This window comes from Stylophora pistillata, chromosome 5 (assembly GCF_964205215.1).
Source record: "Stylophora pistillata chromosome 5, jaStyPist1.2, whole genome shotgun sequence".
Lineage (NCBI taxonomy): Eukaryota > Metazoa > Cnidaria > Anthozoa > Scleractinia > Pocilloporidae > Stylophora > Stylophora pistillata.
In genome coordinates this window covers 31,927,355-31,943,098 of record NC_142523.1, presented here as the reverse complement: position 1 = coordinate 31,943,098, position 15,744 = coordinate 31,927,355, and the positions used below count along the sequence as shown (strand labels likewise).

At 40.8% G+C, this 15,744-nt stretch overlaps 3 protein-coding genes and 1 pseudogene across 4 annotated transcripts in view; 3 read left to right on the top strand and 1 right to left on the bottom strand.

The window, feature by feature from the left end:
• Nucleotides 1-15,744, top strand: part of LOC148731466 (uncharacterized) — a 424,262-nt gene that overhangs the window by 244,801 nt on the left and 163,717 nt on the right. The gene's annotated exons all lie outside the window — the stretch shown is intronic.
• On the bottom strand, nt 4,194-10,550 carry LOC148731476 (uncharacterized). Of its 2 annotated transcripts, none has more exons than XM_088761185.1 (2): nt 9,764-10,550; nt 4,194-8,716 (listed from the first exon to the last, which is right to left on the bottom strand). In XM_088761185.1, exon 2 carries the CDS (start codon nt 7,813-7,815, stop codon nt 7,399-7,401), a length of 417 nt encoding a protein of 138 aa, XP_088617311.1. In that variant the 5' UTR covers nt 7,816-8,716; nt 9,764-10,550; the 3' UTR covers nt 4,194-7,398. The 2 variants fall into 2 exon arrangements, with proteins under 2 accessions (XP_088617311.1, XP_088617312.1); XM_088761186.1 differs by having other exon boundaries at nt 9,772-10,550.
• On the top strand, nt 11,729-13,094 carry LOC148731475 (uncharacterized; annotated as a pseudogene).
• Nucleotides 14,800-15,318, top strand: LOC148731474 (uncharacterized). Its single transcript, XM_088761913.1, has one exon. The coding sequence runs from the start codon at nt 14,800-14,802 to the stop codon at nt 15,316-15,318; it is 519 nt and encodes a 172-aa protein (XP_088618039.1).

Genomic DNA, 15,744 nt, shown 5'->3' with positions numbered 1-15,744 from the left:
ATTACTCCTTACAATGTCATTACTGGTTTAAATAATAATATCAGGCAGACATTGAGTGATGAGAATAGAGAATACTATCAATTAAGGATATATCAGCTGATCTAATACCAAATTCTCTTAACTAATATCAAAAGAATTATATAGAAAAAGTCAAGAGAATTCCTAAAGAGATCTGAAAGGGGAAGGGTTAGCCAGCTGAGCCTTCCAAATAATATTTATTTTAGTGAATCATAATGCCTCCCTAGAGTAAATTCTCAGTTGATACCAGTCATTAAAATTTATTCCTTACTAACACTGACCCCATATGTCTCCTTGGGAAGTGATGTCTACTCTTCCACACTATCTCTTCTTTTCTGAAATTCTTCATCACGATCCTAACCAGGAGGAATAACTTCTAATTATTTTTATTTCGATCTAAAAAAAGGCCAAGTCATTCTGGTAATGGTTAAATTCAAAAGAAAGTTAATTCATACGTGGGCCGGTCCTCATTATATGCACTTTGGCTGGAGTGTTTTCTGAACCCTTTAATCCCTAACAGTGATTGGAATATAATTTCTCCTCACAATATCACCCCTGAATCAAACATTAAGGCCAGGAGAATAAAGGAAATGATCACCAACTGGAGAAGCTCTTGATTGTTGAACAAATTCTCCTTCTCAGCACCTTAAGAAATGTATAGAGAACAGTGTGGAGAATATACATACTAATGTTAGGGTGTAAAGGGTTAATGCCCAGAGGAAAGAATGAGGCCTGCAGCAACACGAGCTGGTGAGAGGTGGATCTGCAAGGGCGAGGGGTCTCACACTGATAAGGAAGGCCCAAGGATTTCAACAAAAGCTGGTTACTGGCTTATGGAAAAGGTTAATGAAACACCTGAAGATCTCTCATCATAATTAGATACCGACCCCCAACAAATCATTCCCAAACCTGTCTTAAATCTTCTTGTAAGTGGAGAAATGCGCATCAAAGAACTATCTCTCTGTACTACAACACAAACTACAATTCATATTTTATAACCCTGAATGGGATGTACACGGTTATAATGTAGTGATAAACTTTAAGATATTCCAGTTATAATATGATAGTTCTACACACTTAACATAAAAATAAAACAATCAAAGCAATTCAAACAAAAAACATCAGAAGAAAACCACTTTCAACATTTTTTACCTGTGACTATGATGTCAAAAATTATCCAGGGCTCGTGATAAACTTGTCATTTAAGACATTTTTTCACTTTCCTTCTAACTGGTGGCTATGTAAGAATAAAAAAATGGTGTTTATACTTTTAGTTAGCATGAGAGATGCCATAGACAACTGGTTAACCTACTGCTCTGAATAGAAAAGCCAGAGCCGGTTTATTACTCAGAGAGAGGAGTTTGATCATGATTATCTCACTTCATTTTGCCAAGTTGCAACAGACATGTGGTTACAAAAAAAATCCCCCAAGTATATACACACAATCAGCAAGAGAATTGTTGACATATTACCACTGAAATGGCAATATTCTGGAATATTTGGCATACCAAGTATATCTCTCTTACCCACACTTTCATCTCCTCTTCTCCTCTACAATGTTGCACTTTGTTTTCTATATTATTATTATTATTTTTTTAACAACATTGGTGACTGGTGGAAGGTGGGTGTTGCAAGAAATTGTAGTTCTAAATGCTTCCTTGACAGTGGCTCCATGAATTTTGTATGTCAATCAATTGTTACATCTTGTAGACCCTTCATTACCCTTTAATTAAACTTCCAAGATCTGACTGTTAATTCTCCCCTTTAGCTGCTATACTCATTCCCTTGTAAATTAGTTTCAAGATTTTGATGTTCTAAAGATCAAGATGACAACCTCTACCTGATAACTTTTAGTATTCTCATTACCTGTTTGCTGGATAATGTTTGGAAGTTATAGGGAGAAGCTATATGTTAGTCACTTCTTAGAGTTCAAGAATTAAAAGGGAGCCCAAACTAACATGTCTTTTTCCAGTATAAAAACTTCAAGACACTTTTCAATTATAAGATAAACACCCAAATTGTGGAGTTTAAAATAGGCTTCATTTTGCCATGGTATGACTGTTGATTAACACGAGGGCAACATACCCCATGTTCACAGATATCTCTGCCAAACACCTGCACGAATATCTTTGGTAACTGGTATTATTTGAGACACTCACATTTTCCTCTTTCAGAAACTTTTGCAAATTTTCATCTTTTCAAAATGCCGGGTGGGCCATAACAAGTTGAAGATATCTGAATGACACCAAAAAAAAATATAGTTACATATCTTTTAAAATATAACTACATATTATATCATTTTTATATGTGGCTAACCATATACAATGTATACATGTGAATCAACATTGTTTGTTAGAAAGTAAATTCCATGTTAAGAGAAAAAATTATTATTAATGATGACTCCTTTCTCTTCTTCACATTCATTGAGGGAAAAATAGCAAAGATAGATCAACTTTGCTTGATTCTGGGCACCGTTAATTCTGTACATCCTAAAGTCATTATGTATATTCTCCATACTCATTTCGTTATGTTTCCTGTGGTTCTGGTAAAGAGAGTTTGTTTCACGATCAGGAGCTTTCTCAATTTATGATCATTTGCCTCATTCTCATAACCTTTTAGTGCGATTCAGCGAAGGCAAAGTAGAGAGACACTCTTATAGAAAGTAAAGCAGTTAAATTGAGGTCAGGATACCATTTCCTTAAGGATAACCTGGGGTAAATTTCTATAAAATAAAAGATAATTAAACGATGTGAATTTACCATGTTGGTTTAAATGGTGAATTTTGCGATATCACCTAAATAGAGTGAATGGCAATCGAGAATGAAGGGAAAAATATGGATAGGGCACGTGTGCTGGCCTTAGTCTACACAGCAGGCGTAATTAGGGGAAGCAAATACTCTGATCATGTGTTATCTTAGCGAAAAATATCCGCCATCATTGATTCTAATGGCAGCAGAAAGCTGGGGGAAAGAAAGAGTTTTTTACCAAAGAGTACGAAGGGGGCTAGTGACGGTTAAAAATAAGGAAAAGGGCCTGGGTGGAAGGGTGAGTCTTCTCCCCTTCCTCACAACCTACCGCCACCGTCCACTTTGACTCCAAAGCAGCATGGTAGATGAACTACACACTACGGTGGCCTTGGCAAGGCAATTGCAAGCGCACTGGTTGCCGGTTGGGCAGCGTAAGTGGATCCTTTAAGCGAAAGACTTGAGAGCCTATTGCAAGAGCTAGTCCCCATACCAGCAAAACTGGACATGCTTGAGCTATAGTGGGGTATACTGGCCCTTGGTGAGTCTGGAAGGACTGAGCGCACCGGACTGCCACTACCTCGGACCAATATTCCCCAGTATTGCCCTTGTACTCGGTTAGTAAGAAGTTAGTTTTCTGTACATATATCCCCGAGTTCACTCTAGAGTCACTCTCATCTAGCTTTACAGCATTTATTCAGTGATAGTTTCTAATAGGGCAGATCTATGAGAGAAAACCGAAAAAGGCTAATACATCTTCCAGCTATCAACAGTAACGTTATCGCACAGAAATAGCCGCGATTCAACAATGAAACTCCCTTTTTAAACATTTCCAATCCATTTCTTGGACGGCGTACGAGTTACGAATTCCGAATAAAGTTCTCTATATGCGTTTTGCATCTTTTCTTTTTCTCATTTTATACGAGTATCATATCAAGTTCAAATGCTCATTTAAATTCTGTGTCGAGAAACCATTTCCAATGCTGTGGGTGTTTCCTTTTTTTCCAATTATTCAGATTTCAAAGAAAAACTTCAATTTCAGTCTTAATAACCCAAATAAAGGTACTGTTTTATCATAAGATGAAAAACCCAAGTGTGACTTTTCTACGACATGAACAGAGCCATCAAACCCGAACGACGTACACGCCAACGTCACCGCAACGGATCGAAAGCAAAGGCGTACACAGACATTTTTGACTTGTGTGGAGGGGGAGAGATAATGAAGCAAGTGCCAGGAAAGTTTGGTACTCAGTTATTGGGGTTCCGCCCAAAATTATGACAAAGAAGATAACGAGCTACCCAAAGAGGCGACAACAAATACCACGCTTAAATACTTGGGAAGGCGAGGGGCAGGAAGGAAAGGAGCCGCTGCACGCTCCAAATGCAAAATCGAAAGATAATAACCGCACAAGCATCCACTCGTTAGTGTTAGTTTCTATTTCATTGACATTTCAAAATCTAAGGAAAAAAATCACCAGAGGTCTCGCAATGGATTAATATACTTCTAAACTTCACAGACTGAGATCTTCAGTGGAATTGAGTCTTAGCCTATTCATTAGGAAACCTTGTCATTTAAACCGCCCTTGTTACAAGAGCAGCCTGTGCTAGTTTATGTTACAGATATTACTTATGAAGCATTACGAAACTAGCGGGCCACCTTTTACAGTATACATATGATGCACGACCCTCGCAGTAGAGAGCGCTATTTATGCAATAGCGAAAATCAGACCTGAAAAAAATCAGGCCTGTGCGGGATTCGATACTAGTATCCCGTACAGGCCTGATATTTTTCAGGTCTGATTTCACTATTGCATAAATAGCGCTCTCTACTGCGAGGATCGCGCATCATACGTATCTATAACCGCAGTTCAAAATATATGAGCTTCATATATTCATCGTATCTAATTTATCATCACGGGTTTATTACGAATCAACTTAACGGCCTGCTCCCAGTTGGCTCGTTAGCTCAATTGGTAGAGCGTTGCACTAGTATCGCAGAGGTCAGTGGTTCGAATCCCGACAGGGCTGATCTTTTTTCAGATCTGATTTTCGCTATTGCATAAATAGCGCTCCCTACTGCGAGGATCGTGCATCATACGTATCTATAATCGCAGTTCAAAATATATGAACTTCATATTTTCATCGTATCTTTTACATTATAATCATACATTGCTGATGCGAAGAAAGTGATATGTTTTCAAGCCAATCAATCAAAAATCATAATTCAGAAGAGGAGGCACTGAATGGCGACTTATATGATTTTATCCTGCGTACACATTCTCACTGTTTAGTTTCCGTAGAATTGCAAGCGGCAAGAATTCCATATAACCCCACACATTAATTATGCATCAGTCTTTGTTCAATGAAAACAATAGCAAGAACCGATAGAACTCCGCAGAGACTAGTAGTCTTTGTTTTCTAAGTATTTTTTTAAACAGTCTCAATTCTCACGAGCAAAGAGACAGCAACGTGTAAAATTAAATCAAAAGTGTTGTAATATTAAAACCTTTGGGGATCTCCTTAAAAACCCCTGAGTGACTTACACGGGCACCCCGAAAACGGGTAACCATATGCGTTGTGTTGTTGAACTTTGAAGACGGCGGGCGGGCATGTTAAAAAGCTCGTCCCTAGTTTTTGAGTTTATGCATGATTGAATGCTATTATAACAAAAAGCCTTCACCGTCTGTGAAGCTGCACAGTTACTAGACTATCGACACGTGCATCTTTTCTTCTTTTTCAAAACAGCTTTATGATCCTCGACTGTCTCCCTTTTCTGTTGTAGCCGAGATAGATTCCTCAGTCACCTCCAGTACGTTCACATTATCTTGACCACACTTAGAGATATAAATTGCCAATGCAAGAACTAGACAATGCTGCGCCTCTTCGAGTCCGCCCAGGTCATTGTGCACACAACCCAGATTGTTGTATGAAGCTGCAACATCAACATCTTCAGGTCCCAGCTTTGTCAGACAAATCTCCAGTGCACGCTTATAGTAGTCTTTTGCTTGATCTGTTTCACCCAGGTTACTGATATGTTACTTCGCCGAATCAATTTCCACCGTTGGTTCAGTAGGCGTTGGTTCAGTAGGTGTTTGATGAGAGGAAAAAGAACGGGGAGTCCCTATTAGACACAAGCACTGATATACCCAGAAAAAACTCATCAAACATGGACTTAATGTTGGAACAAAAAAGATTAAGTTTTCCATTCACATTTTGATAAACATTGTCTCAGTTATGACACTTCAACAGGTTGTTCATATCCAGTTTATGATGATCACGAACATTTCTAAACATCGCAGTTTTTCAGCCAAGTGGGATTCTGGGATATACCAGGACAACAGAATGGTCAGATGAAACTAGTCCATGAGCGACCGATACTTTCCTCCAAAAACACGGGACGTTAGTAATAAAAACATCCAGAATTTTGTTCTTTCTTGTTGGTGTATTCACCATCTGGAATAAGTTTTGTTGCGTAAGAAAATCATTGTAATCTAACTGATTGAGATCACCACAAATTATAAGGTTGCTGTTAGGATTACCAGTCAATAAACGATCACAACTATTTGTTAGATGTTCCAATAAATCATCAGGACAATATGGCGGATCTGGAGTATAATAGACGGCAGCCACATAAAAGCTTGAGTTGGGAGTTGTAATCATGGCCTATAAGCATTTAAAGGTATTGTTGTAAGAACCTGCAACATTAACATGTTGAAGTCCTAGCTTTTTCAAAGGAATCTCAAGTGCACACTTCTAAAACTCTTTTGCTCGATCTGCTTCGCCCAGCGCACTGTGTAAAGTACCCAGATTGTCGTAAGAACCTGCAACATAAACATTTTCAGGTCCTAGCTTTTTCAGAAGAATGTCCAATGCACATTTATAGCAGTCTTTTGCTTGATCTGTTTCGCCCAGGTGACTGTGTAAACTACCCAGATTGTTGTAAGAACCTGCAACATTAACATGTTCAGGTCCTAACCTTTTCAATCGAATCTCTAGTGCACGCTGATGGTAGTCTTTTGCTTGATCTGTTTCGCCCACATCACGGTGTAAACTACCAAGATTGTTGGAAGAACCTGTGACATTAACATGATGAGCTCCTAGCTTTTTCAAACGAATCTCCAGTGCACGCTTATAAAACTATTTTGCTTGACCTGTTTCGCTCAGCGCTTAGTGTAAATTGCCCAGACTGTGGTAAGAAGTTGCAACATTAACATGTTCAGGTCCCAGCTTTTTCAGACGAGTCTCCATGCCAGTGCACGCTTATAAAACTCTTTTGCTTGATCTGTTTCGCCCAGCGCAGTGTGTAAATTACCCAGATTTTTGTAAGAAGCTGCAACATCGGCATGATAAGGTCCTTGCTTTTTCCGTTGAATCTCCAGTGCATGCCTATAAAACTCTTTTTACTCGATCTGTCTCACCCAGGGCCTTGTGTAAACTATCCAGATTTTTGTAAGAACTTGCAACATTGACATTTTCGGGTCTCAGCTTTTTCAGACGAATCTCCAATGCTCGCTTAAAGTAGTCTTTTGCTCGATTTGTTTCACCCAGGTGACTTTGTACAATACCCAATTGTTGTAACATGCTGCGTTTGTTAGGTCCCCCACCTTCGTGACTTGATTCAATCATTTAATAGCAATTAATAAAAGATTAGCTCTGCTTCAAACTCACTGTGGTCATGGCAGGTGTCACCAAGGGCCCAAAGGCCACCAGAATAAATACTCAAAGACTTTGGAGTCCTCTCGGAGAATTCTGGTTTTTCTTTCCTTATTACCATATGTTCAAGTTTTAAGCTAAACATCTTAAGATGGGGAGCCTTTTTTGTTTCCACGAAAATAGATTCTAGTTCTTCAAACTTTAAGGATGACACTACAGCCCCATAAACCACTTTGTAATTTTCATCCTTGGTGCCATCTTTTGTCGCAGATTTAATAACATCATGAACGACGCCATGAACTCGAATATAGGCACCACTCACTTCTTCTTCTTCCTCTTCTTCTTCTTCTTCTTCTTCAATCACCAACGGTGAACATCGATTCATCCACATTCTTATCATATCTTCATTAACAGCCTTCTGGTTAGCTCTATGGTAGATCGCCGGATTGTTTTGCGGGGGGACGAGGGTTCAAGCCCCGGCCGAAGCAACACTCAGTGTTTTAAAATAACTTAGGAGAATTTGCTACCTTTCTATAATATCAAGAAATGGATAGATATTCTAGTCTTCTCGGATAAGGACGAATAAACCGTAGGCCCCTTCTCCTGCAGGGCTAGGGGTAGGATACGATAACTTCCCACGCCCGAGATTACTCTGTGGTGGAGGTCCTCCCCTGGGGTGGGGTGGGTGGGTGTTACACAAGGCCCCATTTAAATCAGCTAAGTTGCTGAACTGGGCTACCCTGCATAAATATCTTTATATACATAGATATGCAATCATCTTCAAAATCGTCATCTGCTGCTTTGATGTACTCGATAACAGCTTCTTCAAGGAGCGACTGTAATGCACACATAGAGAGAATATTGAACATGTGATGGAAAATTATATCGTCCGCTATCGCCTTTTCGTTAGCGAGTGTTATTGCTTTGGTCGTGGACTTTGGATAGGTTGTATTGGTCTGCCGAGTGGTTTTGCAGAGTGAGAAGCTCGTAGCGTTGTTATCTGTTTCATTTAGTGGACCTGTAGTTGATATGCCATCTTAGCCAAGTACTGGCCAGTTTGGCCTTGGTTTCACATCGTTTGTAACACTTGTGAAATCATCGTAGTTGGTGAACGTATAACTCCAAACTAGAGTCCAGCCTCCTCCATCAGTCCTCGTGTCGCAGTAAACCCGAAACGCGTTAGACTGCGAGCCACCGATTGGATCTACCCAATAAACACCTCCGAGGGAGGGGGAGGAGATCGTAGATTAGTTTGGTCGAGGAGGTACTCACAATACTGACAGCGGAGGATTTTGTTCTCCCTACAAAAAGTTAAAGGAAAATTATACTGGTCATGTGCAATAGCATCATATGGGCGTCTCCTACTTTTACATTCACCGAGTTCACCCTTGGAGCACTAAACACAACGGTAAAACGGAAGGCATGCGCGACGGGATCACTTTTTGATGGCCACGCGCCAATTCCCCTCGCAAAATTTTCGAGGAAGTAAAGCATTAAAAAGCTCCGACATGTAAATCTGGAAAAGAAGCAAATGTAAGGGAAAACGAAAGGTGGAGACTATTTGTACACAGAGCTGGTTCAATCTCGGTTTCTTACGGTTTTGCCATTTTTTTAGGAGTTCATTAAGAAAGTTACACGGTTTTCAAATCTAAGACCTCTCTCTTGTGTGGTTGTTTATAAATTTGGTTTTGACAATCTGAAAGCATGCCATCTGGCCACTACAACATTCGCTCACGCGCAGACCTTTGACTGTGTTAGAGTACTACTCGGGGTTTGGATCAGTCCGTGCACCGGAAGTTGAAACGTTTCTCAATCAGCACTCGGTGTTCATGTACAGAAAAAAATCCCCAGTCTAATTGATGGAACGGCTAGGTACAGGTGATTCGAAGGAAAACCTCCTTTCTTGATTTCCCAGAAAGTGACAACAATTCGCAATCCTTACCCTTAAACTGTAAGGGCCGGTTATTTACCAGAGACCTAACCCAAACTGTAAGCAGTGGGTCTCACGTATTCTCTAAAAGAGGGTCGTTTTCACTTAACGAATGTCCTTCCACTGCTAGCTTTTGGCTCTCTTGACACTGTTCACCAAAATAAATGTTCGAACATGAACTTAAATTCAACTTGAGATAGTTTAGGACGCGGTTTTATCAAACAACGGCTGAACTTCGTCTAAACAACCGGCCCCAACTCTTTCTTCGCCACATCCTCCAATCCCTCACTCTCATTTCCCTTCACCCCCACCCCTCACCCCTCGGTGTTCACCCCTCACCCCTCAGTTACACGCTCACCAAGACTTCTTAATATTTTCTTTTGTTTTAGAGCAGTAAAGCCACGTACGAGAGACTTACCAACTTACCCCCTTTTCGCTAAAGGTCTAGATCTCTTCATCGTTAGGATAATCTGAAAAAGAAGTTTTGTTAAAAAAAAAAAAGGAAAAAAAGAAGAAAACTTATATTGTTGCTTGAGTTGATAACGAAACTAGTATATAGATCGTGTAGGGGTGGAGTGGGGATTATGGGAAATGTTACAGTTTTAATTTGTTGTCACCTTGCTACGAGGACTATTTCAGCTTTTGTGGAGATGATTCGAGGGGATATTCTTTAAACATAATTTTTCAGGAAAATTTCTTCTTTTTTCGGTCTCCACCATCCTTCCTCTTAAACAGGAGCTTTTCCCAACAAATATGGGCTGATTCGATCATAGAATAACACACAATTGAAAAGACGGAAATAACATGGCCCATTGCAGAAACCACAACACAATAGCTAACTGATGAATATTTTTTGTAACAGCGAGGAACACTCGCAAATCGTGTTTTCCTCTAAACAAAAATAATTTTCTCTTATCTTGAAGACGGCGCAAATATCTACAAATATGGTAAGCGTACGCGTCAGTTTAAAATCAAAAGGGACCTAAAAAATCCGGTTTCCTCTCACAAAAAAATAATTTCTTGAGGGCGTTTTTAATAAAACAATTATTCCACTCGCGCTTGTTGGAAATGAGATGATTATAGCCAACTCGGCGCTACGCGTCTCGTTGGCTATCTATCATCTCATATCCAACGCGCGCTCGTGGAATAATTGTTAATTAGCTTCCGAAAAACGTTTGCGCGTTTGTTATAGTGTTCGTGCCATCCTAAGCTTTAAATGATTTTTAGTTCAATGGAAAGCCATGTGTCTTATGCTGGTTAAAAATGATTTCGGGAAAGATTTTAAAGCCTTTTGTTTGTTTGTCTTTAAAAACTAATAGACTGAAAGAATATTCAACCCAAGTGATGATAAATTCTGACATTTTGATAATGAGTCAGAAAGATGTTTTGTGCACGTGCTGATGAAATAAATCACTTGCGAGCTTAAAGATTGGGAAAACGACAAGTGGTCCATCCGCCATTTCTATCGTAAAAAATATATATAAAACTCAGTACGAAGGTCAATTTAGAGCTGACATCAAGTGATATATTTGCTTGATTTATGTTTGTTCTTTTGGTTGAAACTAACGAACTCTTTTCCATTCCAGATGTTGTTCCTCCCACATTTGTTGTCACAGGTCCAAAAGGCACCTTGTCACTTTTAGCTGAACGTGGAAAATGTTCATCATCGGTTACCTGGACGACGCCCGTTACTACTGCCAACTCAGCAGATCCGTCAGTAATAACATCAAATTACCAGCCTCCCCAATGGTTGAATAAAGGAATCACTCAACAAACATATGAAATACATTAACATTAACTCTACTTCAACTTCATCTAATTATTCATAAGTTTTAAGAGTTTGCAGCCTGAGTTACACTTCCTTGGAACAACTAGCTCTAACTGTGTTGCTACGGTCGTAAATTTCGGGTATCGGCCATCCCTGTTTGATGAAAACTTCACTTACGCTTAGCGAACTCGGGAGCTTGAACGTAAAACAGAAATATAGCAACGTAACTCCAGCACAATTGGCCTAACTGATTGCAGGAGCACTTTGCACAGCGTTATCATTTCCTTTCATTGTGACCTCCTCGTTGGCTTCATAATCAAACGACAGTAAGTACAGCAGCACATTTTTTATTAATTTCATGACAAACTTACCATTCAGTAAGCTCCTATGCTTTTCGTTGTCCCTTTTAAACAAGCGTTACAACTCAGCATTTAAGACCAAATCCGTGCAAAAATCAAACATTGCATGGCAAAGTTAAAAAAATAAAATTCGCTGCTCTTTTGCATGCAAGTAGCCTTTAAAAAGTACACAATTGCTGTGCAGTTTTTTCCTTAAAAAAAGTATTTGCTTCCGAAAAACGAAAACGTTTCGTTCTCAGTCCTGGAATCTGTAACGATGTTAATTTATGTATGTTGAGTTAATTTATACAGTTTACCTTACATCTGAGTTCCCGGATGTATTTGTCCGCCTCGCTTGATGTGCACTTGGCTTACAAGATTACATGTTGTTTTTAGAGTCTCTGGTGTTTCACTGTCTGTCTTAGCAAACACGTTACATGGTGTCAGGAGTGGGATCCTGGTTCCTAAATCCGTTGCCATATAGGGATTACCGCTCAGTGCACTGGAAAACGTTCTTCAGAGAAATATATTCGCACGCACGTGGTCGAACAACTCTGAACTGTTATCAAATTCTAGAGGATAGTCTCCGGTCTCTACTGTATTCCGAAATAGCCACCCGACAACTTCGTCACAAAGAATAGCGAGAGGCAATGGTAAGTGGAATTGTCTTGTGTCTTCGGAAGGAAATCCCAGCTGAAGAAATCTAACTAACTTCAAAATACTAAGTATGACCGAGGGTAGCGGCGCTTCTCTGTAAGCAAAAGAAGCCGTCGTACAACCAAATCTGGTACAAATCTCAATAAACATTCCATTACTCTCAAAATTGGAGTTTACAGGGGATTTGGCGACGAACTGGTAGAAATTTTACCGTGCCTGGAATAACTATGAAATTGCTGCACGTTTAAAAGATCCTGAAAACCCTATTGCAAACAAATATCTGAGGACTGCCACACTGCTAACCTGTATTGGCTCAGATGCTCTAGATGTGTACGAAGGCTTAGAGTTTGCAGATGAAGATGATAAGAAGGACACTGATGTTGTTCTCCAAAAGCTACAGTACTATTGCATCGGAGAGACAAACGAAATATACGAGAGATATCGATTTAAAAAAAGGGATCAGGAGCCTAACGAATCTCTGGTTGCTTACGTCACGGCACTGCGCACGTTGGCTAGGACATGTAACTTCGGATCTTTAGAAAACAGTCTAATTAGACACAGAATTGTCATTGGAGTAAGAGACTATCAAGCACACAAGAAGCTTCTACAAGCCTCCAAACTCAAACTGAAAGAATGCATTGACACCTGTAGATCATATGAGACCGCAAGCCAACAACTAAAAGAAATTCATAAGGAGGAAGTCAGCGTCATTAGTCAGGCCAACGAGAAGACACCTCTACCCCCCATAGGAGAGAGAGAAATCCGCTGCAAGTTCTGCTTCAAAACTCATGTCTGGAACAAGCTTAAATGTCCTGCATGGGATAAGACTTGCTCTAAATGTGGAATTCGAAACCACTTTGCGGTGGCCTGCAAAACCAAACTGTCTCAACCCGCTTTGGCCGCGCCCTCTAAACGCCCCACACCGTGACATGTGCAGGCCAGTACATGCAGTGGAAGATTCTGACTTGGATGAATATGTTACTTGAGTCGACGTCAAGAAACAAGTCTGTGCTCTTGAAAAGCCTAATCATAAAGACAAACTGCCTGCGGTAATGCTGTTATATGGTCACCGAGTCCCATTCCAACTGGACACTGGTGCCACAGTGGACATCTTACCCGAAGAATCCTTCGAAGAAGTATATGGTGAAGACAGTCTACCCCTGCTGGACAATACAGAAGTAACTCTTGTTATGTACAACAAAACAGAGGGAAAGCCAATTGGCAAGAAACGTGTTCAAGTTGTGAACCCCAGAGATGGAAAAAAATACAGCGTGAAATTCGTAGTTATAGTGGGGAAAGGGAAGCCACGGCTTGGTTTACGAGCCAGTGAGCAAATGCAACTCATATCTGTGGTCCGGCAAAACATCATGGCTCTTCAAGCGGAAGAAGCATCGCAGAGCAAAACACCACTTACGACGGAATCTATTCTCGAAGAATACGCCGATGTATCCAGAGGAGAAGGACAGTTAAAAGGTGACCTCCACCTGGAAATTGACCCGAACGTACCGCGAGTCCAACTCCCAACAAGAAAGGTGCCGATCGCCCTTAAAGAAAAGCTAAAAGAGGAAGCAAATCGCTTGGAAGGCCTTAATATCACTACGCCAGTAAATGTCCCTACCTCTTGGATATCAGCAACTGTCGTCACCCTGAAGAAGAATGGCAATGTTCGACTGTATGTGGATCCCAAACCACTTAACGCAGCACTCAAACGGAATCACTACCCTCTGCCGACAATCGAGGATGTCCTTCCTGAGCTCTCAAACGCAAGATGCTTTACTGTGTTAGACGCCAAAAATGGGTTTTGGCATGTGTCCTTAGACGAGGAAAGTAGTTACGCAACCACATTTGGCACTCCGTGGGGAAGATACAGATGGCTTCGAATGCCATTTGGGATCTCACCGGCCCCTGAAGAATTCCAGCGAAGACTGGATCAGGCATTAGCAAGGCTAAATGGATGCAAGACGATCGCTGATGACATCCTCGTATCTGGAGGATGTGGAGCTAACGATAATGAAGCAGTAAAAGACCACGACGACAAACTTATTAATTGCTCTCTTCCAACGATGCCGAGAAAAAGGTGTGAAGCTAAACAGGGGAAAACTGCAGCTTAGGCTTAAGGGAGTGGCCTACATGGGCCACATGCTCTCTACAGAGGGGCTGCAATCTGACCGTGAAAAAGTCAAGGCAATCAAAGAGATGCCAGCACCGACCGACAAACAGAGCATCCAACGTTTCTTAGGGATGACTAACTACCTGCAAAAGTTTGCTCCGAGACTTTCAGAGGTCATGATTCCTCTACGCGAGCTCACCAAAAACGACAGTGAGTTCCAATGGGATGAGCAGGTTCATGGTGCAGCCCTGGATGAGAAAAAGAAGATCCTTTCTACGACTTCAGTCCTAAAATACTTTGACCCAAGTGCCACACCCACACTACAATGTGATGCCTCCATGCATGGCCTGGGCGCATGTCTAATGCAAGACGGACATCCAGTCGCATATGCATCCAGGTCTCTAACCCCCACACAGGTCCAGTATGCGCAAATCAAAAAAGAGCTGCTGGCCATAGTATTCGGAATGGAGAAGTTTGAAACCTACCTGTATGGAAGGAAAGTGCTGGTCGGATCTGATCACAAGCCCTTGGAGGCAATCTTCAAGAAAAACCTCCTGAACGCACCCTAAAGGCTACACCGAATGCTCCTTAGACTCCAATGCCATGAGTTTGAAGTCTCCTACAAAAAGGGAATCTCCCTTCTTATGGCTGATCCTCTGAGTCGCGCGCATCTGACGCCTAAGGAAGCTACTGAGGATCAGGAAGATATCATGACAGTCTCAGATACTAGGTTTCCAACGGAGATAGAAGCAGAGCAGGTGAACATGCTACAGTATCTTCCAGTCAAAGATGAAACTCTTCGCCAAATCCAAAACCTTACTCAAGAAGACGCTATCCTCAAGACCCTTGCTTGCGTCATCAAACAAGGCTTGCCAGAAAGTAAGCTCTATCTCCCACTGGAAGTTCAAGACTACTTTCCATTTAAAGAAGAACTTGCTCTCCAAAATGGAGTTATTTTCACAGGAGACCGTGTTGTCATACCGTTTCAAATGAGAGCTGAACTCAAAAGAAAGCTACACTCCGGTCATCTGGGAATACAAGCATGCCTGAGACGGGCACGGGAAACGTTCTACTGGCCTGGTGTGTACAAAGAGATTTAAGAACATGTCTCCCACTACCAAGTCTACAATTCATACCACCAAGGGGGCAGGAGAGGGAGCCCATGATCTCACACCCAGTACCATCAAGACTGTGGCAGGTCCTTGCCGTTGATCTCTTTGAGCTCCAGGGCCAGGATTACCTTGTCACCACTGATTATTACTTAAATTTCTTTGAGTAAATACAGGCGTTTAGTTATACTTTTAAAACTTCCTGAAGAAGTCTACGGCAGTTAGACGAAACGCGTCGGAAAATAAATACAATTTTGCAACTACTGTTCGCAGAAATGCTGCTCACAAGTCTATATTTAGAAAATTAAAAAAAATTAAAAATTTAAAAATTGTTCTGAAATCTATGTGAAATCGATCCCAAGGTATATAAATTGTACCGTCTGATGGTCCAAATTTGTAATTAGCTGATGACATTCG